We start from the raw sequence: 24,181 nt of genomic DNA, 5'->3' as shown, positions 1-24,181 counted from the left end.
CATTCAAGTTGGCATGGTAACCTTTAAGTGATTGACATGATCTTCCAACTTTTCCTATCTTGAATGTTTTCCCCAAAAATGAAAAATGAAAAAACAATACTATAAGAAGTAGCTCAAAAGAGTGATTATATGAGAATTTATGTACATGCTACGTACCATAAAAGCTTTTCATAAGAAAGTCCTCATGCAAATATGACAAATAAAATACTGTTATGCCCTGGTACCATTTGCCAAGTAGTAAATAATGTGAACATGAGTAATGAAAGACTTCATGCACTGTCACCATTCAGTCCCCATGGTTACTTAGAAGATGGCATAAAACTTGACTCTCAAATACATAAGAAACCCATAGTAAAAAGCTATCTTACAAATCATGGTTTTAAAAGAAGAAACCCGTAGAGTTTAAATAAACTACTATATGATATGAAGATTTAGCATCCAAATTTTCTTAAAAGGGTCATAATAATTAAAATTAATACAAAAGTGCCAATCCCATAAAACTCAAATTCCTGAAAAATATCAGACCACTCAGGAGTCTTCTTAAAACCAGCTGATCCTATTTCAAAAGCTCTAGAGATGACTGGTGAGCATACTCTGAATTGGAATTAGCAGTTATAATTGGTATCATGAAAAGTGGGAAATAAAGAGAAGAGGCGAGTACATTCATCATGTAGGTAGAGACACCAGGAGCAGAATTGTTTCCTTGTCCTTCCAGAAAAACACCTGAAAATTTACTGAGGCCAAATCTCACTGACAAGGGACCACTGCAGCCTGGCCTCCTACAGCAGATGTCCACAATGAAAGGGACACCATGGTGAGGAGCACTGATGAGGAGCAGCAGAGGCTGCACCTCAGAGTAACTGAGCACGCTTGGCCCAGTACTTACAGCATAAAACTTGACCCCCAGGAATCAAAAGCACTCAAAATCGAGATACTATGGCAATCACAAGCATTCCTGCATTTTGGATTTTTAAAGTATCAAAAACATTTTTGCCATGAATATATATTGAAAAAGGAATTTTAAAAACCAAATATTAAGAGCCACCTAGTGAGGACAGTTTCTCCCTCACTTAAAAATTAGGCAGCTAAAATAAGTTTTTTCTACCACTCCTCTATGGAGTCTATAAAGCCCTGATGGCGGGGCTGGGGATGTGGCTCAAGCGGTAGCGCGCTCGCCTGGCATGCGTGCGGCCCGGGTTCAATCCTCAGCACCACATACAAACAAAGATATTGTGTCCGCCCAAAGCTGAAAAATAAATATTTTAAAAAAAAAAAAAAAAGCCCTGACGGGTGAAAGTGCCAAGCACATAAGTAGATATATAGAGATTTTTTAAAATGATAACCACCGCTAAACACAATTAAGGAAATGCTCAGTTTCTACTAAGCAAAAAGGGGGCATTAAAATAATTGTGAGGTATAATTTTATTTATAACATTGGATGCAAAACATGTCATTGTGATACCCCATGTCGTTTGAAGCTCTGGTGAAACTGGTGTGATCATGGATTGTAGCCGCAAGGTACCAAAGCAGTTCAGCCACATTCTACAATGATTGTAAGACATCCCACTGCTGATCCTACTCCTAAAAAGCATCTAAAGGAAAGAATTCAGAAACCAAAAAGTGTAAATGGAAAAAATGTTTAATTATACATGCTTTTAGTTTTTATTATGGAAGAAATTTTCAGAAATAAAAACATCAAATAGCAAATCCCCTGTGCCATCATCCTGTTATCAACATGATCAGGGCCAGCCTTACCTTTCATCCACTTCCATCTCCCCCCAAACCTGGGTTACTTAATGGTTAAATTTTAATGACATGCCACTTTGTATCTGCACCCTAAGCTCTTTACACGTTTTTTAAACTTCACAACACCCCCATGAAGTGGGAGAATTTCCCCCACTCTACAAATAAGACTATTGCATATGAAGGTCACATAACTTGCCAGATAGGTCACGTATCAAGCAGCAGAGCAAGGATTAGAGCCCAGGAACTTGATTCCAGAGCCAGGCCCTTCACTTCAAGGACAAAAATCAGCTTAAACATAAAAGACAACCAGAGACACTGCCCCCTAGAGTGGAAATCTGGAACTGCTTCCTGTCCTGGCTCTACCATGGATTTTCCTTATCAGGAAAATGGGAATAAATAAGGATCCTGCCCTACCTCTCAGATTTACTACAGAGGAAAAAAATAACATGATAAAATATCAAAAAGCCTCCTCCAACATAAAGTAGGGGTAATGCTTTTGAAAAACACCAAAACACACACCTATTTCACTCTTTTTGTACATGGAAACCCTGCTTGAGATTCCATGCAGGTAATGGGTGGAAGGCAAAATAGGAAATATGCTTGCAAGACATTTCTTTTGCTTAACTGTAATAACGTCAATTTCCTGCCGGTGTGTGCTAGGCACGGCATTGTACAGGACACTCCATCCATAGTGTTCTCAACCCCCGCTGAGGGCAGGAGAGGCAGAGACCATGGCTTGAAGAGGGAAAGCAGATTTCAAGGCTCAGATCCCGGTGTGGGGAGCCAGGTTCCGGGCCAGGTCTCTAACTTCACACTCTACCCTTTCCTCTCAGGCTGTGCCTAACAGGGAGCTCCAGGGCTTTATTATGTAAAGGAACAATGAATCTATAAAATGACAGTCTTTCAAAATCAGATATGTAAAGTCAAACTGCTATATATATTCTTGCAAAACAGTATGTCACTGACATTTAAATTACAGTGAAAATGGTGGGATATTTTATCTGAAGCACTAGGAAATGTTCAAAATGCATATGATTAGCTTATATGCATTCTTATGAAAAACGGGATACTAAAGGTAATTTCCAAGCAAATTCAACAAAAAAATGAATGCCAACAAAATACACTTGACCTCACTGATCATCAGAACAACACAATTAAAATGACAACATTTCATTTTTGTCAAATTTGTTCAAATCAATATTTGCCAACAGCCATGAAGAGAAGAATGGGAATGCCCCACGCTGGAGAGTGCAGACCGCGAAGTGTCTAGGAGTGACTTGGGGAGGCTGAGCGGAGTTCAGGATGGACACACTCATGGCCCAGCAATACCACTCCTTGTTACAGAGGTTGAGTCACAAAAGAAAGGTGTAAAATGACCTTCGAGATACAATCTACATGAAGCTTGATTTAAAAATCTGTGTTCGTGTAGAATGGAGGGAAAGGACTGGAATGGCAGAAGAATCATTTTATTGGCAATGTCTTGCTTCTTAAGCTTGGGTGGTAGCAAATGAATATTTATTCTGTTATTTGATATACTTTATGCCTAAACTATTTAATAAAAGAATTCATGGATATACTTTCACCCTTATTCTCTTCTTACTCATTTCCCAAGAAAATGGGTATCCAGGTGAGCTATACTTCAAAACAAGTAGAACCTAAAGTAATTCAGTCTCAAATTCAGAAACTCCATGAGAGCTGGGAGCCTAGTATTTTCTGTGTTCTGATGACACTTCTCAGTCCACCTAGAGACTAAGCTCCTTTGAGGAGGGTAAGCTGAGGTTCCTTCATTCTCCCGCCCCGTTCAATACAGTTTCATTTAGTTTGAGCTGATCAGATTGGATTCAGATATTCATGAGGTTCTATTGCATTACTCCACAGAATATGTTGCAGGTAATTTAACCAGGACAGATAAGTAGTATCTTAACACACAATATTGCATTTTATTCTATGGCTCTCAGTTCTTATTGACATTTAGATTATATATTATTTACCAGTAGGTATGAAAAATAGACAGCTACTCACTTCAAATGTGCAGAGAGGTTTCTAATGCCTCTGTCACGCGAGTTCAATTCATTTCATGAGCCTGACTTCCAGTTCAACGTGTCATCCCCTAGAATGTGACACTGTCTTCCAACTCTGAGGCTACTCATTTGCCTTCCAAGGAACCCTGAAGAAACACTCTCCATCCAGCAAGGAACAGAAACCATTCCACTCTTCTCTCTCATCCGTACATAGAAAATGAAATGACGCCGACTGACACGAGGATCTGTGAACCAGTTTCAGCACAAAGCCCAGTGTGAAACAGGGGCGTGACCACTCGGGGATCTTCTCCTCAAGTGGCCCTCCCCTGCCGCTTTCCTGCTCTGCCCCCTGTCCTGCCATTCTCTGTCCTTTTGTTCTTTATACCTTTTTGGTTATTACTGTGATGGGTCTCTGCCAAGTATTCAGAATAAGGAGAGCAGGACAGATGACTTGAGCCCTCACTGATCCGCAGTGTTTCGGGAGACTGTTGCTCCACTCCAAAATCACCCCAGTTGCTGTCCCTGAACTAAAGGAAAAGCCCAAGAACCTGAGGGATGTCTGCGCTCATGCCTCAAGGACGAGGCGCAGAGAGGGCAATGAAGAACAATAGGGCAAGAAAAAGGACCCTTCTTCCACCTATGTTGGCAGTGACAAGGTCTGCAAACTTGGCCAACGAAAATCCAGACCTAAAAATGAATCCAGTTAATAATAATAGCAACAGAGTATCCAACTAATACCAAGACCTCTGGAGAGAAATTTCACCCTTACCTTCACATCCCAGGTAGAGAAATCTTTAGTATAATGTTTTTTATACTACATTACAACCTATTCTGTTTATATTAACCCATGATATTTGCCACCTGCTGTGCCTTTTCCAAATAAGATGGATCCCTGGATAATCAGCAACCATGTCCCTGATTCTCCAACAGCTTTCCCAAGACAGGTTTGCAATAAAAAGAAAATAATAAATAGAAGAGCTGGATGAACTTAACATATAACTACAAATTTAGTACCATAAATTTCCCCAAACACACTTACTCTGAATAGGTCACCAGGGTATACACAGAAAAATATACTGTACTATTGTAGTCAGTACATAAAGAATCCAGACCATAAATTGGATATTAATTATAAATCATGGTTATTGTTCTTCTCAATTAGCAGAATGACATCCTATCTAAGAGACCCCCTGCTTCTGCTGTGGGACAGCTCTCATGTTCTTCTGTTTCTTGGCTCCACACATGCCTTCACAGTCACAATTCATGTTCAGCCCTTCTCTGCAAAGTGCAGCTAACCATGTTCTGCAAACAAAATTCAAAGGTAGCTTCTGAGTCATCATGTCCTTCAAAAAGTCTCTCCTCCTGCTTACAAAACACAGCTGGAAGAAAAATTTATTTTCCTCTCTGCACGAGTCACCAATGTGCAGCTCTGATCTCAGCTCAAAGACAAAAAACAAAACAACAACAAAAAAAAAAACCTTCAACCTCCACTCAGACCTGGTGTCCCTCTCCCAGCATCCAGCTTCTTTCCCTGCCCCTCCCCCACCCCCTATCCATTCAACCATTTCATTAAATTTCCTAAAATGTATAGGGGGCTTCTACTTGAAATTAACTTTAAACCACAATTTTTATTTTTATTCACACTCTCTTACTACAGTATGTAAATATACAGCCCTTTCATATCTCAAATCACAAATGACAATTGGTACATGCAGGGCATTTTGACATACTCTTGCTTAACAAGGAGTATAATAACTACCATGAAGTAACAGGGCTTCCAGAAACAAGGTTTATTGTATCAAAAAATATTTCAATATTCAGATATTGGAAATTTTTTCAAATACTTCTTTCTTCATTAACAAAAATTTTTCCAAAATGGCAATATTTTTTCTTAAAACAATTCCTACTTGTGATTTAAAAAACAAAACAAAACAACAAACAAACAAACAAACAAAAAAAGCCTCAAGCAATACAGACATTTTGAAGCAGGAAACAAAAGTTCTAACAGACCCTCTGCTGACCACAGAAGATAGCTACACACAGCAGCTTGGTGAAAAAAATCTTTCAAAAATATCATTAGTATATGGATAAAATTTTACAAAACTTTTCCAACAAGGCATTGTATTCAAGGTACTGTTTTGCAGCCTGCTTTTTTAACTTAAGCTATTGTCAGTTGTTTATGTATGCCGTGTGTGACTTTAACTCAATTTTTAAAAAGAAACCTCTCTGTATGATGATTATGACAGACAACACGAACATAACATAATTTCACCCAGTGATAAAGATATTACCTAAAAAATATTGGCAAGACAAATTCCTGGAAGCAGAATTATTGAGTCTTTGTATGTACATATGTTTAATTTTGGTACATATTGACAACTGTATGCAAGAGATCCATTTTCTCACACCTGGAGCAACCGGAGTACTATCAACCCCTACAACTAGCAGGTGTGAGGTCTGGAGAGACACGCGTTGCAAGAAGACCCATCAAGGATGATCAGTGCAGCATTAGTGATGTGGTCATAAGAAAAAAGAAAGCCTGCTTAACAGAAGGACAAGCTGACACAAAAAACAGAATACTACACTTTACAGTAGAGTGTAACTTTACCACACTTGGGATGCTTTAAGGCACATCTATTCTTGCAAAAGGGCCATAAAAGACAGCCCAGCCTTTCTCCCCATATCCCTCTCTGCCAAATTAAAAGTTAAAATTTAATTAGGAACCAGAGAGACTAGAAATGTTCCAAAGCCACTGCAGGAACACTCAGAAAACAGAAACCCAGGAACATACATTGGCGGAGAAGCAGAGAGTCAGAGCCGTGGAGAAGCAAAGCTGCCCTGCCGTGCACCCAGAAGGAGGGAAGAGTGACCATGAGGACAGATAAACACAGCAACTGTGCTGCAGGGATACTGGGCTTGGAAAGCAGCAAGAAGATAACTTCTGAGGGGCTGGACATGTGGCTCAGTGGTAGAGTACCTGCTGGCCTGTGCGAGGCCCTGGGTTGAATCCCTAGTACCACAAACAAAAAAACAAGCAAGAAAACAAACAAACAAAAAAAGTAGACTTTTGAGACTCCTCCTCTCATCAAAAATCTTTAGGGCATCCAGAGTAATCCTGGTTCAGGGAAGCCCCTTGACTACCTGCAGAGGCAGAAGCAAATGCTACCTGAAGGCAAGGCTCGCCATGTTAGCCACATGGTTTTAAATCAAGCAAAGACTGGCAGACACCAAGGAAGGCAAGCAATAGAGTCAGAATGCACAGTCTCTAAGAACAGAGGAGTTGGAATTGTAAGATCCAGAATATCTGAACAAAGTATGAAGAAGTAGAGGGTTCAATTACAAACTGAATATACAGTGGCAAAACTAGGAATGGTCAGAAATATTCAAGGAAAAAAGCAAATGGAGATCATAAAAACGAAAAAAAAATAATTGTTGGAGTATGAAATTGAGTGGATTAAGTGGCAAATTTAAGAATGAAAATATAAAATAGAGGATAAGAGAGTAGAATGAGAAGATCCAGCATGTAGTTAATCAGAGAGCCAGAAAGGGAAAATAAAAAGAATAGAAGAGGCTGGGCATGGTGGTCCACACCTGTGATCCCAGCTACTCAGTAGACTGAGGCAGGAGGATCACAAGTTCAAGGCCAGCCTGTGAAACATTGTAAGACCCTGTCTCAAAACAAATCTGTGTCTGTCTGAATGTCTCTCTCTCTCTCTCTCTCTCCCTCTCTCTCTCTCTCACACACACACACACACACACACACACACACACTTATATATACAAGAATTCACAACTCCAGGAAGCAAAACACATCAGGATAAATAAAAACATGCCTAGACATGTAAAAATGAAACAGCAGAACATCAAAGGTAGTGATACGACCCCAAAAGCAACTAGAGAGAACATACACACCACTGACCAAAAAAAAGGTCACAATGACAGCAGAGTCTTCAATGATGACAATGCAAACCAGAACAAAGTACAATAAAACCTTCAGAAAGAGGGACAAGCAGCTGTCAGTCTAGGACTGTATACTCAGCAAGATTCCCTTCAGGAATAAGGATGAAATAAGCACATTTATCATGTAGATATGTAAAACATTTGGATATAAGATGTAAAGCCAAAATATACAAAGAATTCTTAAACTTCAACAATTAGAAAACCCAATTAAGCAATTAAGATCTGACTTGATAATATAGATGACAAGCATATGTAAAGATGAACCATTTGTCACTAAGAAATTGCAAATTATGATAACACTACACATCTATTAGAATGTATAAAACTCAAAAGCCTACCAAATGGCAGAAAAGATGCTGAAAAACAGGAACTCTCATTCATCGCTGGTGGGAATGCAAAAATGATTTGGAATACCATTTGGCATTTAAAAAAAAAAGTTAAACATAGTCTTATTATATGACCCAGCAATAATGCATTTAGGTAAATGCTCAATTGATTTTAAAACTTATATTGACTATGTGGACATTTACACATATTATTCTACTTTTATTCATAATTGCCCAAAACTAGAACCAATAGGGTCCTTCAGGAAGTGAATGATCTGTTAAGCCAGGTGTGATGGCACAAGTCTGGAACCCCAGTGGCTAAGGAGGCTGAGGTAGGGGAATGGCAAGTTCAAAGCCAGCCTGAGCAACTTAACAAAGCCATAAACAACTTAGCAAGACCCTGCCTGAAAATTTTAAAAAATTGTAAAAAGGCTGGGGATGTGGCTCAGTGGGAGCACCCTTGGGTACAAAAAAAAAAAAATCTGTCAAGTCCTGAAAAGACATGGAGGAAACTTAAATGCAGGTTGCTGAGTGAAAGAAGCTTGTCTGCAAAGGATAGATACATCATCTCCATGATTCTAAATCAGACATTTCGGAAAAGACAAAACTATGAGAACTGTTAAAAAGGTCAGGGTGTGCCAGGGATTTCAGGGGGAAGAATGGTTAGATAACATAATAAACTCCCCTTTGTTTCACCTAATAAACTATTTTCTTGTGATATTATAATAGTGGGTACACAACGCTGCATTTGTCAAAACCCATAGAACTTTGCAGCACTAAGAATAAAAACACATGCAACACCTAGGAGTTTGGGAACTCCCAAGACAAAATACAGAATATGACCAAACAACCTAACTGCATTACAAACATAAGAAACTGCCTCTTAAAGGGGTGAGTGGAAAGGTTTCGCCCCAAGTAACTCTAAATGAGAGCAGTCTCTAAAGGCAAAGGAAATTGGATGTGAGCACTGTGCTCTAGTGGATAACATTGTTCCACAGGGTTACAGGTGAGTAATTCTCATGCTGCTGTACAGGTATACTGGAATCTACTGGAACAAAACAATAAGAAAATGGATGGCAGATAGTGAGAGTTACAGATAAACCAGGGGAGGAGACCAGAATGATCCACATGGCAAATGAACTAAGGTGAGCACCAACTCATGCCCAGCTTAGCTTACACAAGTGTTTGTAGATGTGACATGTAGATACACAGTCACTATATGGTCACATATTTCTTTGCTCTGACAGCTGAGAAAGTCTAAAGCAATGATACCCCAGCAGCAATGAGCACATCAGCATCCAGGTCTTGGTTTCTAAGAACATTCCTCAATTGAAGAAACCAGAGTTCCTTGGAGAAAGAGCCAATTCTAGAACTGGGACAAGGAATAGTACAAAATGAGTCTGAAGCACCACATAGTGCAAAAAAGTTAATTATTGCTAAAAATGAAAAAATTTAAAAGCCCATTAACCACCAAGGGAAGTCAAGAGGCATAGGAAAAACTGAAATTGGAACTCCCCATGGTCAAACCTAGAATGTGTGAACAATAAATAAATAGTACTGGATTACAACTGAAGGTATGAAAAAAGTTCACAAGTTCGTACTAAAATAAATACATGAATGAAGAGAAGTGGAAAAAACAAACATCCACACAGAAGTGCAAATAATGTACAAGAACACTCTGGCCTAAGAAAGTGGAGCCTCATTCTCCATTCCTTAAGCAAGGTGGGCAGAGAGACTTCCTTCCCACACACAGTATGGAAAGAGGGAGAAGCCCAACAAACACCACCGCAGCCCAGTGATCAGCGTGAGCATCGGAGGGACAAGCCATGGGGATGGTAGGTCTAATTGATTTAATGTGATGACGATAGCACTTTGCCTCTGTGGGCCTCCTCCAGAAGGCCTGTAAAATCAACCTAAAACCTTCAGACATATCCCAGCTGAGAGACATCTGCCGAACACCTGACCAGCCCGCTTCAGAACTGCCAAGGTCATCAGAAAGAAGAGTCTGAGAAGCTGTCACAGCTGAGAGGAACTTAAGAAGATATGACACTGTGTGTAATGTGGTGTTCTGGATGGAATCCAGGGACAGGAAAAGGACACTGGGTATGAACAAGGACATCTAAATAAAGCACGGGCTTTAGTCAATGTGTCAACATTGGTTCATTATTTGTAACCAATGCACCATGTTGGTGTAAGTTGTTAATGAGTGAAACAGCTATGACAGGGACAGGGGAGGGAGGGATACAGAGGAACGCGCGCACACACACACGTGGAGCCACACACAAAAGACAGCAAAACTCTGTTCAGAAACATGTTTAAAGAACTCAAGGGGGTAAAGTAAACCTAAAATTCTTTACCCAGTAATATTATGCTTTTGAAATAAAAGTAAAAGAAAGTCTTTTTAGGTTAAAAAAAAAAAAAAACTGGAAGAACTCATCACAAGGATACCTGAACTATAAAAAACGTCAAAGGAAGTGTCTCAGGCAAACAAGAAACAAATCTAGATCTGTACAAAAAAAAAAAAAAACTAAGAGTGCTTAAAATAAAAAAAGGTAAATATAAAATATGTTGCCTGCCTAAAGCAAAAAAAAAAAAAATTAAAATGTACTGTGAGGTTAATTGGATAGAGAAGATGCACGACAATAGCCCATAGGGTGGGGGAGAAGCCGAGAGGAACGCTGCAATGTTCTTGTGCATAATGTAAAGATATTGGAGAAAGACTGTGATGAGTTAAAGATGCCTACTTTAAATCCTAGAGTAACCACTAAAGGAAAAGACTCATCATAGGTTGAAAGTCTATCCCATGTAGGATCTGCCCTGGTGCAAGTTTGTAACAAGTTCATGTTTCTCCTCCTTAGTTGTTTATTTAGACTACCTTCCCTCTAGTTAGTCAGAAATTTTCCTAAAGAGCCTGACTGTGTCCATTCATGTCACCAAAACCACTAAATAAATACACACGCAGATTACCACACAGTTATTTAACTCTTATGATTACAAACTACAACTTTAATTTAAAACTGCCTAACCATAACGTTAAAATTACTCTAATTACATTAAACCATTTCAAATATACACAATAAATAAATGTACCTACTCTATATTTTCTGCAAAGCCAACAGTCTTTGGTCTAAAGCAAAAAAACTCCAACTTGGTCTAAAGTGAGGAAGTAATAAAAATAAAAATTATTCATGCTCACACATGATAATAAATCTGCCTGTTCCTTCCCATTTTCTATACTAGCATAACTTGCATTATATATGGAGGCTTGCAGGCAAGGGATATCGTCAGTAAATCATATTTCCTGAACAATCTTTAAGAAAGCCTTTGATTCTTTGCTTTTCTAAAGTGCTCAGAAAATATCACTTTGAATCCCACTTCAAATACATTCAATCCTCCTGCTGGCTGTTGCCCCTCTACCCTACAGAAGTGCTGGCTCAAGACTCAAGAGCTGATGTTTTATGTGCTCTGTTTTTCTTGGTACGTAGAACAAATGCTTTCTAGTCCAACTGTGAGACAGCAACATTTTTTTTTATCTGAATCTCCATTTTCCTCTAACTTTTAAATTATGAACAAGCTGATGCAAAATGGCAGAAGTTCCCTTTGTGCAACTGTGCAAGGGGGAAGAGTCAAGGAAACAAAGGAGAAATTATATTCCTGGGAGCGAAAGGGAGGAAAAACTTTGAGGACCAACAGAGAAGTGATGAGGAATCTGAGCAGTGTGGAGAGCCAGAGGTGAGGGAGAGAGAACGAAAAGCAAGTCCCAGCAGCTCCATCTCAGGCGAGGGGAGGGGAACACAAGCCTCAGGGAGCCAAAGGGTATGTTTAGCCCTGGTAATGGCTGAGGCTGGCAGTCCTAATTGCAGGAGGATCCACAGTTTACGCAAACTTCAAATCCAGCTTGGGGATTTGGTCTGAGAGTATCTCCTCCTGCACAGCACACTAACTTCAGAAAAGAAAAGTCAACAATTGCTCAGCAAACTCTCAGACTACTATGACCAGAAGCCATCTCGAGAAGGATCCTATTGTTAGTGAACAGACTGTTCTGGGGAGCAGAAAACTCAGCAAAGTGTCCCTGTGGACACTTCATCATAGTGACCGGGCAGGAGAGAGATACGCAGGATAGTTGTTCCTGGGGAAGAGCCAGAAACAACTCACCAAGTCGTTCCAGCAGCACCAAGGGTGTTCTTGGAGGAAAAGTGGAAGACACAGTGGTCAGTGGTCCTATCCTCTGTGACAAGCAGTGAGACGAGTTGCAAGTAAGGTGGCTTGGAGCCAGGTCTGAGAATGCTGGGACTGAAGGTGGGAAATGCTTGGTCCCCTGCCTCTCTCTAGCACCAAATGACTAGTTCCACTATGCCCACCTCACACACTGAGGCATCCTGGGTACATAGCACAGCTTGGATATTTGTCATCCCCTGGGTTCAAGGCTGAAGTCTACAGAGCTGAACACCGATCCAACTGGTGCAACCCCCATGACACCAAAGCTAGGCTGGTGAGAATCACTTGCTGTGACCCAGACATCGGCCATGCCCTCAAGCAGGCCGACTAAGGGCCTCTGGAACAAGTGTGCACACACGTGGAAAGAAGCATCCGCAATCCAAACAACCAGGAGGAAATTTTGACTTGTTTTCTTTTTCCTCCATCTATTCTATCTTCTACTTTTGTTATTATTAAACATAATAAAAAATAAGCATAAGAAAAAATTAATAGATTTCTCTCTTCTACTCTCATTTTTCTTCTCATTCTATTAATTTTAATATTTTAGTTCATTCTATAATATTTTGCCTTTCTTTACTATAGTTATTGGCATTATAGTTTTTAACAGTTGTTAGTATATTTCTACACCTGGTTTGTTTATATGTTGTAGATATTACTGTTGTTTGCCTTTTCCCTTCTAAGTGGAGCAAGTGATGAAACCTTAAATCTCAAGAGGTTGGGTGGGTGCTCTAAAACTGAGTTGCACCCCTAGCACAGTTGAGAGAAATTGCATTTTATTTCAGCCATGACTTAGTTACATTTGAACCTGAGTGAAACTTCAATTTTAAGAAAGGGGAGATACAAAGCTTCCCAGCCAATGATCTCAACTAGGCACATCTGGGATAGGCCCGAAATCCTGCTCCTAGGCACCTACCCCCAAGGCGAAACTGTTGTGAACGTTCTGCCTATGAAGGACTTGAGCATAGGTTACTCTCATAACCTTACAGACAGTTCATTGTAGACAGGACTGAAGGAATAATTACACAAAATGTACCTCATATGTCCCTTCTGCCTACAGCACACCTACCTCAGCTACCAGAGATACCCTACTCTTTCAAGACCTACACAGGAAGCATCCCTCAGGCTTTGACATAGTACAATTACACCCAAAGAAGCCACAGTGAAACAACAAAACTAAGTCCATTTGGAATTAAATTCATCACTACACAAAAAAACAGTAGCCCAGGGCACATCCTCAAGAGAAGACTATTCCCCAAGAAAGTTTCTCAAATAAAAGTGAAAAGATATATTCATCCAACATATGGCCAAACAAAACAACATGACCCCCTCCAAAAGTTCATAATGCCTAGTAACTGATTCCAAAGATATTGAATTAGATGAAATAGAAGAGTTCAAAAGCATAATGTTAAAAGTGATTGGTAGGGCTGGGGTTGTGGCTCAGTGGAAGGGTGCTTGCCTCGCATATGTAAGGCACTGGGGTTTGATCCTCAACACCAAATAAATAAATTACATAAAGGTATGTGTCCATCTATAACTAAAAAATTTAAGTGATTGGTAAATTCAAATAGAATATAAATAAGAAGCTGAATGAATTAAGGAATGCTCTTTCACATCCTGTATTAAGAGATACAGATTTTAGAAAAAGAACCAAACAGAAATCTTAAAAATGAAAAGCCCAATAAATCAAATTTTAAAATTTGGCTGAAAGCCTCACCAATAAAAGAGTTCAAATGAAAGAAAGAACATCAGGACTTGAAGGTAAAGTTGATAAATTATCACATTTAGACAGTAATAAAGAAAAAAAAATGAGAACAAAATATACAAGACCTATGGGACATGATTAAGAGACCAAACATGCAGATGATAAGTATTGACAAAGAAGCAGAAGTACAATTAAAGGCATAGAAAACCTGTTCAGTGAAATAGTATCAGAAAAGTTCCCAAATCTTGGAGAAACTAAACTGCCAAAAGTACAGAAGAAAGAATATTGAGAGCTTCAAGAGAGAAGTACCAAGTTACTTATAAAGCTAAATCCATCAGAATAATACATTTCTCAAAAGAAACGTTACAGGCCAGCAGGCATGGAATGCTGCATTTAAAACCCTGAAAGAAAATAACTGCCAACCTAGATTGCCATGTCTAACAAAGCTATCCTTCAGAATCAAAGAAAGAATAAAGACCTTCAAGATAAACGAAAGGAATTCATGACCACTAACCTAGCATTATAGAAGATACTTAAAGGAAGTCTACACACAGAAGAGAAAACAAGATAAACACAATCACCAGAATATGGTAAGGAATAAATTTCACTAGACATGTAGATAAAATAGAATTAAGATCAAATATTGTTAATTCAGTAAACATTAAATCTCTAAGATGAATAAGGAAGAAAGAAATGAACATAAGTTTGAAACAACCTTTTAGTAATACTTCTGAATGTAATGGACTCAATTCTCCAATTAAAGGGTGCGGACTGGCTGATTGGATTTAAAAATGAGACCCAACAATCTGCTGATTACAAGAAACCCACCTCACTAGCAAAGACATATATGGATAGAAAGTAAAAAGACGGAAAGCAAGTAAATGGAATCTCAAAGCAAATAGGAGTAGCTATAATCATATCAAATAAATTAGACTCAGACACAATAGGTCAGAAGAAACAAATAAGGTCTCTTCATATTTATAAAGGGAACAATCCATAAAGAAGACAAAACGATTCTAAATATATTTGTACTTAAGGTAAGAACACTCAATTTCATGAAACACACTACAGGACTTAAAGGAAGAAATGGACTATAATATGATAATAGTGAGTGACTTCAATACTTACTCTCATCAATAGATAGATCTTCCAGAAAAAAAAATCAGAGTTAAATTACACTATAAATAAAATACATTTAAGGAACATTTACAGATTATTATATCCAACAGCTATAGAACACACATTCTCCTCATCAGCACACAAAACCTTTCCAAGGACTGGGTTTGTACTCAGTGGTAGAGCGCTTGCCTAGCCTGTGTGAGGCACTAGGTTAAATTCTCAGCATCACTCATAAATAAATTATAAATAAATAAATAAATAAATAAAGGTCCATAGACAACTAAAAAATATATCTTAAAAATCTTATCCAAAACTGATCACATTTTAGGCCATAAGGCAAATCTTAATAAATCCAAGGAAACTGAAATAATTCCTTGCATCTCATTAGATTATAATGGAATAAAATTAGAAATCAGCAGCAAAAGAAACTGCAGGAAATAGGCAAATGCAGACTGGACAACACAGTTCTGAATGAGCAGTGGGTCACTGAAGAAATCAGGGGGAAATTAAGAAATTTTTAGAATCAAATGAAAATAAAAACACAACCAACATTTGGGATACAGCAAGAGCAGTTATAAGGGGGAAGTTTATAGCTGCAAGATAGAGTCTACATTAGAAAAATGGATCTCAAATACCCTAATGATGCATCTTTAGTCCTAGAAAAATAAGAAAAAGCAAACCCAAAATCAGTGGAAGGAAAGAAATACCAGAGTAGAAATAAACGAAATAGAGACTAAAAGAATAATACAAAGGATCAGTGAAATAAAGTTTGGCTCTCTGAAAAGATAAACAAAATCCATGAACCCTTTAGCCAAACTAACCAAAAGAAAGACCCAAGTTAATAAAATTAGAGATGAAATGGGGAATATTACAACAGATACCACTGAAATCCAGAGGACCATTCAGGAGTATTTTTCAAAATTGTATTCCAATAAAATAGAAAATCTAGAAGAAATGGACAAATTTGTAGATACCTATAACTGTTATGGTTTAGATACGAGGTGTCTCCCAAAAGCTCATGAGTGAACAATATAAGGATTTTAAGAGGTGAAATAGATTTGAGAGGTTTAACCTAATCAGTGGAATAATCCAGTGATGTGGGTTACCTGCATGGTAATTATAGGCGGGCAAGAAAAGGTAGATCACTGGAGGTGTGCACATGGTTTTATATTTAGGCCCTGGTAGGTGGAGCTCTCTGTGGGTCGCTGTTGCCGTGTCTTAAGAAGATTTCCTCCTCCATGCCCTTCCACCATGATGCCCCGTCTCAGTTCTGGCCTAGAGCAATGAAGTCAGCCAGCTATGAACTGACATGCCAAATAAACTTTTCCTCCTCTAATTGTTATTGTCAGGTCTTTGAGTTAACAGTGACAAAATAGCTGACTAAAACAAATGGCCCAATAAACTGAACCCAGAGTATATTAAAAACACAAACGGACCAATAATAAGCAATTAGATAAAAGCAATAATAAAAAGTCTCTCAAAGGGATGGATTCACAAATTTTTACTAGACTTTTAAAGAAAACAACACTCAAACTATTTCATTAAAAATTAAAGGAAGGAGCCTTTCCAAACTCCCCACTACCAAAATCTGGTAAGGATACAACAAAAAAAAAAAAGAAAACTATAGACCAATAATCCGTGAGTGTGTGTGTGTGTGCACGTGTGTGTGTGTGTGCATGTGTGGTGGTATGCTGGGGATTGAACCCACAGTCTTGTGCATGCAAGGCAAGCACTCTACCAACTGAGCTATATCCCTAGCCCTAGCCCAATATCCTTGATAAACATAGATGCAAAAATCCTCAATACTTGCAAATCAAACTCAACAACACAAAAAATATCACACACTTTTATGTATGATCAAGTTAATTTCTTTCAGAATGGATCCATATATGCAAATCAAAAAACAAAATAGGCTACATAATGGAACCAAGAACAAAAATCACATGATCATTTCATTGGTTACCAAACCTTTGATAATATTCAGTACCCCTCATGATAAATGACCTGAATAAACCAGGAATAAAAGGTGTCTACCTCAACATAAAAAAAGCTATATAGGATAACCCTATTGCCAGCGTCATACTGAGTGAGGAAAAAAGCAGGAACAAGACAAAGGAGTCCACTCTCACCACTCCTATGCGGTACTCAAAACTTTGGCCAGAGAAATCAGGCAAGAGAAAGAAATAAAAGGTCACCCCAGACAGAACATTAATCTCCATGATATATAAAGGTAGAACTGGCAGTGCCAAGACATGATCCCAGGTCTGTCTGACTCTAGAGTTCTGACCCACAAGACCAGACTGGACCTAGAGAGGTGGCTCTCTGTGACATGGAAAAGTACAGCTTAGCACCCAAAAGGCCCTCTGGCCCCCTGGCTCTCTGGCACTGAGACCTCAAAGGAAATTCCAGAACATTCTTTTTCCAGAGCCCAGGATCCAAGTTAACATAAAAAAAAAAAAAAAAGGTTAGTTTGGGGGCTTTTTGTTTTTGTTTTTCCCTGTGCTGTAACTTACTCTCCAGACAAACTTGCCTGGGAGGATCTGATAGAAAGATAAAGCCTAAGATAGAAAAAACAGCTGATCCAGTTAGAACAAAGTCTGAAGCCTCCCTATCTGCAGAAGTCACCCTCAGGTAGCTCTGCCCTACATAGAGGGATTGGAGAGCAGAGTGTGACAGCACTAGATCACCCTTCAGACTCAGCTGGTGCTCTGGGTCTGGGGGCAGTTGGGAGACTCCACTTTGCCAGAGCTGATGTTCTGCATGCATCTGCACACCAGAGGTGGGACCTGGCAGGCCCCTCCCAGAACAGATGGGCCCTGGTCATGTGGTCAAGCTGTTCTCAAAGCAGGGTTCCTGGATCATCACTGGTAACCTGTCAGAAATGCAAATTCCCAGTTCTAAGCCAAGGCCTAAATGAATCAAACTCTGAGGCAGGGCCAGTCCTTTCATGGGTTAACAGCCTTTCTGGTAGTTCTGATACACATTCAATCCTGAGAACCACTACAAAATGACAGAAGATATGCAGAGCTTAAACCAAACTGCTAAGAGCACAACACTCTCTGCTGACATCTCTGTGGGAGAAGGCTGCTACCCCAACCCTTGGTAGGTACATAGCCACAGGCCCTTTCTCAAGGAGAGCCAGGGTCTGCTCACTGCAGCAGGGGTCCTGGGGGCTGCAGGGACAAGCAAACACCCACAGAATGCCATCCAGTGGATCAGGCCCAACAGAGGTCTACTAACAGGCAGGATGCTGGGCTCTGCCTCAGATACTAAAGGGCTCTCCCACCAAGACAGCACCTGAGCTTCTGGGCAGGGTGGATAGGAGGTTTCCAGAGACAAAAGGAATGTTTTGGTATTCAAACTTCCCTCCAACACCAGGGACAAACACATTTGGGATGCTGGTTTGTGTCAGAGTTTATTCAAGAACATCTGAATTTTTTTTTAAAACTGCTTTGACATATAATTCACACTCTTAAATTTACTGATTTAAAGCAGATAGTTCTGTGGTTTTCAGTGTATTCACAGGGTTGGACAACCATCCAAAAATTTTCTTTTTTAATGGAAGCTTTGGAGTTTGCAATGGTGCCCTTGGGCAAGATAGAGCAACTCTGAGCACCTTTAGGGGAGGGGAGCATTTACCTACATTGATACCGAAAGCTCCAGGAAAGTGCTCTCAGCTAGGAGACCTTGTACATGCAAAAATTATCAGCCACATTTGGGACCCACAGAGAAAAGGATGAAAGCCGGTCAAACCTAAGGTTCTAAAACTTGTGCTATGGACCTTTGTCCTTATAGATGCTAGGCTTTGACTGAGCTGGGAATGGGGGACAGGGAAGGTGCAACCATACCTGGAACAGGACCTGGTACCCAAAGGAGCTTCCTCTGTTACAGAAAACGGTTCTGCTTGCCCTTGCTCCAACCCCAAGGGAAGGCTAAGGCAACAAGTCCAGACACAGCATGTGGCAGACCTGGGCAAAATCCTGCAGCTGGCAGGGACAACAGGCAGAAAGCAACTCTTACACAGAGATGGAGCATACAAGATGCTTGCACCTTGGATATTTGGAACAGTGAAGGCCCAATAAACAAATATTGTTGAGTCAAACCCACATTTACTGAATATATGAGGAGGAGGTCCCTGGCGGAAGACTTGCTAGAAGGCTAATGGAGCCTAAGTGAAAGACTCTCAATTGTAATGGGCCCCTTTCAAGGCCACAAAGGGTCCCATGTTCACATGGTCAAATCGTTTTGTGAAATTTGCAAACAGTCCAGGTGCAATGTTGCATACCTGAAATCCAAGCTATGCCAGAGGATCAGGAGGAACACAAGTTCAAGGCCAGCCTCAGAAACTAAGCAAGACCCTGTCTCAAAGTAAAAAAATAGAAAGGGCTGGGGACGGAGCTCAGAGGTAGAACACCCCTTGTTTCAATCCACAGTCCTGAAACTAAAATGAAGGAAGGGAGGAAGGAAGAATTTGCAAGAAATGTACAAACTGTAAAATGTACAAAAGTATCATGAAAACATTCTCTTCCTATTTCAAATTCCCTTCTGTCCACTTACTGTGTCTCATGACGTTGAAGATGTAAGTATTCCTTGGGTCTGACTAAAAGGAAAGTGACTGAGAGGGTTAGTTTGGTTTAACAGGAACTATCTACTTCTGGGGTACTCCTGCCACCTACAGTGTTCACTCCCCATCACACAGGGACAGAGTGGAAGTTCATACAGCCAAATGTGCACTTTATTAAAGAAGAAACAGATTTTCATGTATATACCAGAACCTAGTCTGTGGAAATTCTTTGAAATATTTAAGTTTCAAAGCTTTTAGCAGAAAGTTTTGTTCTCATTGATACCTAATTAAAACAGAAAGTTTTGCTTCTCAAAAATATACCCAATAAACAGTGCATAGAGTTTTATAAAGCAGCACACATTCTTTTTTTTGCAACAAATCACATAAAATAAAATTTGTAATCCGGGGTTTGTCGGACACCAACAAAGTACTACTGAGAGTAGCAAGCATCCCCGAGGACATGGTGCCATGATTTATGCATTTCTCATGCAAACCTTAACTTATCTGATGCATCTTGTCCTCACAAAGTCTGACAGTTCCAGATAAAACAGCATGGAAAATTGCCACCATTACAGCAAACTAGCCTGAAGAAATAAATGTTCCAGTGAAAAACTCCTACACATATCCCATCAATAATTCAATATTTGTAGTATATGAATAATCTGCTTACACAATTATGGGGCACAGTGGGCACAGTAGCAATTTCTGAACACATGGGAATTGCTCTTATGTATGCCTTAATTTCAAATCAATTTTCTACTTTTTCTACAATTATTGATCATCCAAAATTTAAGCTCACTGGAAAGTAAGTATCTGATTGAAGCTAAAAAAATGAATTAAAAGAATGGCAGGAGCTTCCAAGTGTCAAAAACTCCATATCATAAAACAATGGAAACTTCAGACTCCTGATGGTTGAAATGATATGCAGAACCATTTCAAAAAGAATCAAAATAGCCCAGAAAATATGTAGAACAATGACATCAAATTAGATAAATAATATGGTAAGAATCAGAATACATCAAATCAGAAAACAGAAACTTGTAAAAAGGAAACATCATTTCTATAGCCTCATTTTAACAAAGGTGTTGACTTTCGAAAGTGGGAGGAGTCTCCTCCTGGCCTGTTACCAAGATTTCTTCACTGCAATATGATGAATATACATTTCTCAACTCCAAAATTGTTATTTCAATGTACCAAAAGTCAAATAGAATATATCAATGAGTTGCTAAAAATGCTTACCAAACAGGTATCATAAAACAAACTTAAACATGAACAAATTGTTATAAGATTTGGCAAGTCTCTTCCAAAATAAAGAATAATTTTCTCAATTTTTTTTATAATTAAGTCTTTTATGTTTTTATTAGTGCATTATAGATGTATGTATTATTAGAGTTCATTTTGACATAATCATATATGCATGGAGTATAGTTTACTCCTCTTCAGTCCCCAGGTACTTCCCTCTCCCTTCCCCCCTTCCCTCTGTTCCTACAATTCTGCTTATTTTACTTCTATTTATTTATAGTTCTCTTGTAAAATACCACTTTATAGGTATACATGAAGGTGAAAGTTCATTGTGGTATATTCATACATGGGCAGAGATAATTTGGTTAATTTTGTTCTATTGTTCTTCTCTTTTCCTGTCCCTCCTCCCTCCCATTCAATCCCTTCCTTTGCTCCACTGATCTCCCTTCTATTATCAGAGCATCCCCCTTACACCCTTTCCCCTTACTTTGGTCTAACTTATTACTGTAATGAAACAGGCACATCAGTGCTTATAGAGCACAATATCCAATAGCCAAGTCATGGAAGCAGCTCAGATGCCACTCAACAGATGAAGTAAGAAAATGTGGTATATACACACAATGGAGTTTTACTCATAAAGAATGAAATTACGGCTTTTTGGGACTGGCGAACAAGATGCTAAGTGAAATAAGCCAGACTCAGAAAGTCAAGGATTAAATGTTCTCTCTCATGTGTGGGTGTTAGTAAGTCTTTGTAACAAGACACACATTACTGATTTGGGGCGAGTTTTCACACTAGATTAAATGTATTGAGGGCTCCCCAAAATCCGAAATCAGAACACAAGGAAGCTATGTTTACTCTGATTACATTATTTAAATGAAAGGTACCTTTGCATTAGCTTGAAGGATAGACAAGAGAAAATATACACTATTATTCTTAAAATAGTATAATGAATAGTGGGAGGTCTTAAATTGATAAGTGAAAAGGATTTTTCCTATCAGAGATCAGGATGGGGAAGTATTTGTCTTCTCATAATGAGCAAGACCCCTGGGTTCCATCCCCAGCATTACAAAAAAAATTCAAAAGTAATGCTCTTCAAATAACAGAAGTCTCAGGGAATCATCATATTAATTACTCAATTTGATCTATTTTTACTTAAGTGCCTGGAAAATTATCAAGACAAAAAAAAAGTGACACATTTATCCAAAACGGCACATGGAGAATTAATCAAAATAAGGGAAAACATGTGAAATTAAGTGAGAAATCAAGTAAGTAAATAACGAACCACGCACCAACTATTACTGCTGCTGCAAATTCCACAATCCAAATTGCTTTGTGTGTTCCATTGCTGTGTGCTACTCTTAGAAACCACCGGCCATACAGAAAAACAAGTTTTAACTTTGTCAAAGTCCATCTGAAATTAAAGCACACATAAGGATAAACCAAACATAGTTTTGGCATTTCTACAGAACAAAGCTTTATCTCTGGATAACATAGCCTGTAATACACACTTATGATCCATCATATAACAATATAACTATCAGAAGAGGTGATGGAGTTTCCAGTGCTCTTCAAAAACATTAGTAAGTACTTAAAATACATTCTGGATGGAGCCCAGCTGGTCAATCACTGGGAAAGCAGCCTTCCTCCTCCCCGAAGTTACTGATTAATTCAGATTCTGCAAGAGCTACACGTTCTTTTTGGATTTTCCCCTTATATTAGACATCTTATTTAAACATCCATGTCAACTGGGATTTCCTTCTCAGAATCTAAGGGTCCTGAGATGGTTTGCCCATTATAAAGTATGGCTCTCTTCTAGAGAATATGCACATGATATTTCAGAGGCTCTATAATATACTTTTTATGACTCAAAAGGAAAACTTGAACACAAACAAGTCTCAAAGTTTGCTCAGAAAGTTAATAAAGGTTGCACCAAGGGCCCCATATTGTACAACACTATATGAAAGAGTGGATTCATGACTGCAAGGAATTGGGAGGAGAGGTGAGAAATGACTGCTAATAGGAATTGAATCCTTTTGGAGGTGATGAACATGCCCTGAAATTAGATAGTGGTGATGATTGTACAACTTTCTAAATATACAGAAAAGACATGAATTACATTTTTAAGGGGTGAATTTTGTGGTATGTCAATTATATTGCAATAATTTAAGAGTTAACAAAGGTAGAATATAGGTCTTTTTGTTTATTTGTTGGTTTGTGCATGCTACTTGGGATTGAACCCAGGGGCTCTACCACAGAGCTATGTTCCCCAGCGTCTTTATTATATTTAGAGACAGGATCTACTAAGTTACCCAGGCTAGTCTCAGACTTGCAATCCTCCAGTCTTTGCCTCCCAAGTCACTGAGACTACAGCTGTGTGCCATTGCACCTGTCTGAATATGTCATTTTAACTGAAATTTGGAAAAACAATTTCAGAGTAGTTTAAATTTTTTTTAAATTTTAAGTTCCTTATTGAGACATATATAAAGGGCCTCCATTTATTCATTAAATAACAAAATATATAAAATTATTGGACTACAAAGCAAGCAATTAAAAATGAACAATGAAACTAATAAAAATTATTTTAACATCAAGAAACAAGTGATAAGGAAACTTCTCAGAACTAAAAGCAATAATTAAGAGATAAATTTTAAATAGAATGAATAGGCTCTTGGATTATTTAGTAATTAACGAAAAGTGAATCATGAACACATGGTGAAAATATTAAACTCCTGAATTTTCATGAAACATGGACTTAAAGATGAAATGAAACTCATAACTGTCACTCTGAGGAAGACATCAATGGCAAACCAGTTAACAGAAAGTATCCTCAATTTAATTAGTAATGTGAGGAGAATCCTACATCTGAAATAACCTGTAGATGTGCTGTTCCTGCAGGAAGGTTGCCCCACGAGTTCCATTGGGAGTGCAATCCGGAAAACACCCATCACCAGCCACAGGGAGTTGCAAAGCTGAACCTCTCCCAGACTATCAGAAAGTTCCACCAATGATCTTCTTTCCCCAAGAAAATACCATAAAATTAGTAAATACATAGCCAAACACTGCAGGGGAAAATATAATGGGTATCTCCAAAAGTTAATAAAAATATTTGTCTGAATGTTTGAAGTTGGTGATATTTATCGTATTTACCAACTTTTTAATGTTTGTATTTATGTGCTCATTTGTAGTCGATATTAACTTTAGTGCCTAATTTTGTTTCAGTGTGTATTCTTTTCCTTAAGTAATTCCCCCCACCCCCCATGACAAATTAAAATTTGCTGAG

At 38.7% G+C, this 24,181-nt stretch overlaps 1 protein-coding gene across 9 annotated transcripts in view; it reads right to left on the bottom strand.

Moving 5' to 3' along the window:
• The window catches only part of Fank1 (fibronectin type III and ankyrin repeat domains 1), a 79,910-nt gene that overhangs the window by 28,388 nt on the left and 27,341 nt on the right, over positions 1-24,181 (bottom strand). For 4 of the 9 annotated variants that reach the window (XM_046448890.2, XM_046448885.2, XM_058580737.1 and 1 more), the window contains exon 2: positions 22,191-22,312. The exons of 3 other annotated variants lie outside the window; for them this stretch is intronic. Coding sequence is in view for 4 of the 6 variants with exons in the window: in XM_046448885.2 (XP_046304841.1) it covers positions 22,191-22,312 (122 nt within the window). In the remaining 2 variants the exon portion in view is untranslated. Of the gene's footprint in view, positions 1-3,768; positions 5,220-22,190; positions 23,533-24,181 lie in introns of those variants that run through there. 2 more of the 9 variants (XM_058580736.1, XM_058580739.1) reach the window with 2 other exon arrangements.

Source organism: Marmota monax, unplaced genomic scaffold (assembly GCF_021218885.2).
Source record: "Marmota monax isolate L192 unplaced genomic scaffold, Marmota_monax_Labrador192_F-V1.1 WCK01_AAM20220418_F8-fsc00076, whole genome shotgun sequence".
Taxonomy (NCBI): Eukaryota; Metazoa; Chordata; class Mammalia; order Rodentia; family Sciuridae; genus Marmota; species Marmota monax.
This window is presented reverse-complemented; position numbering and strand designations above follow the sequence as displayed.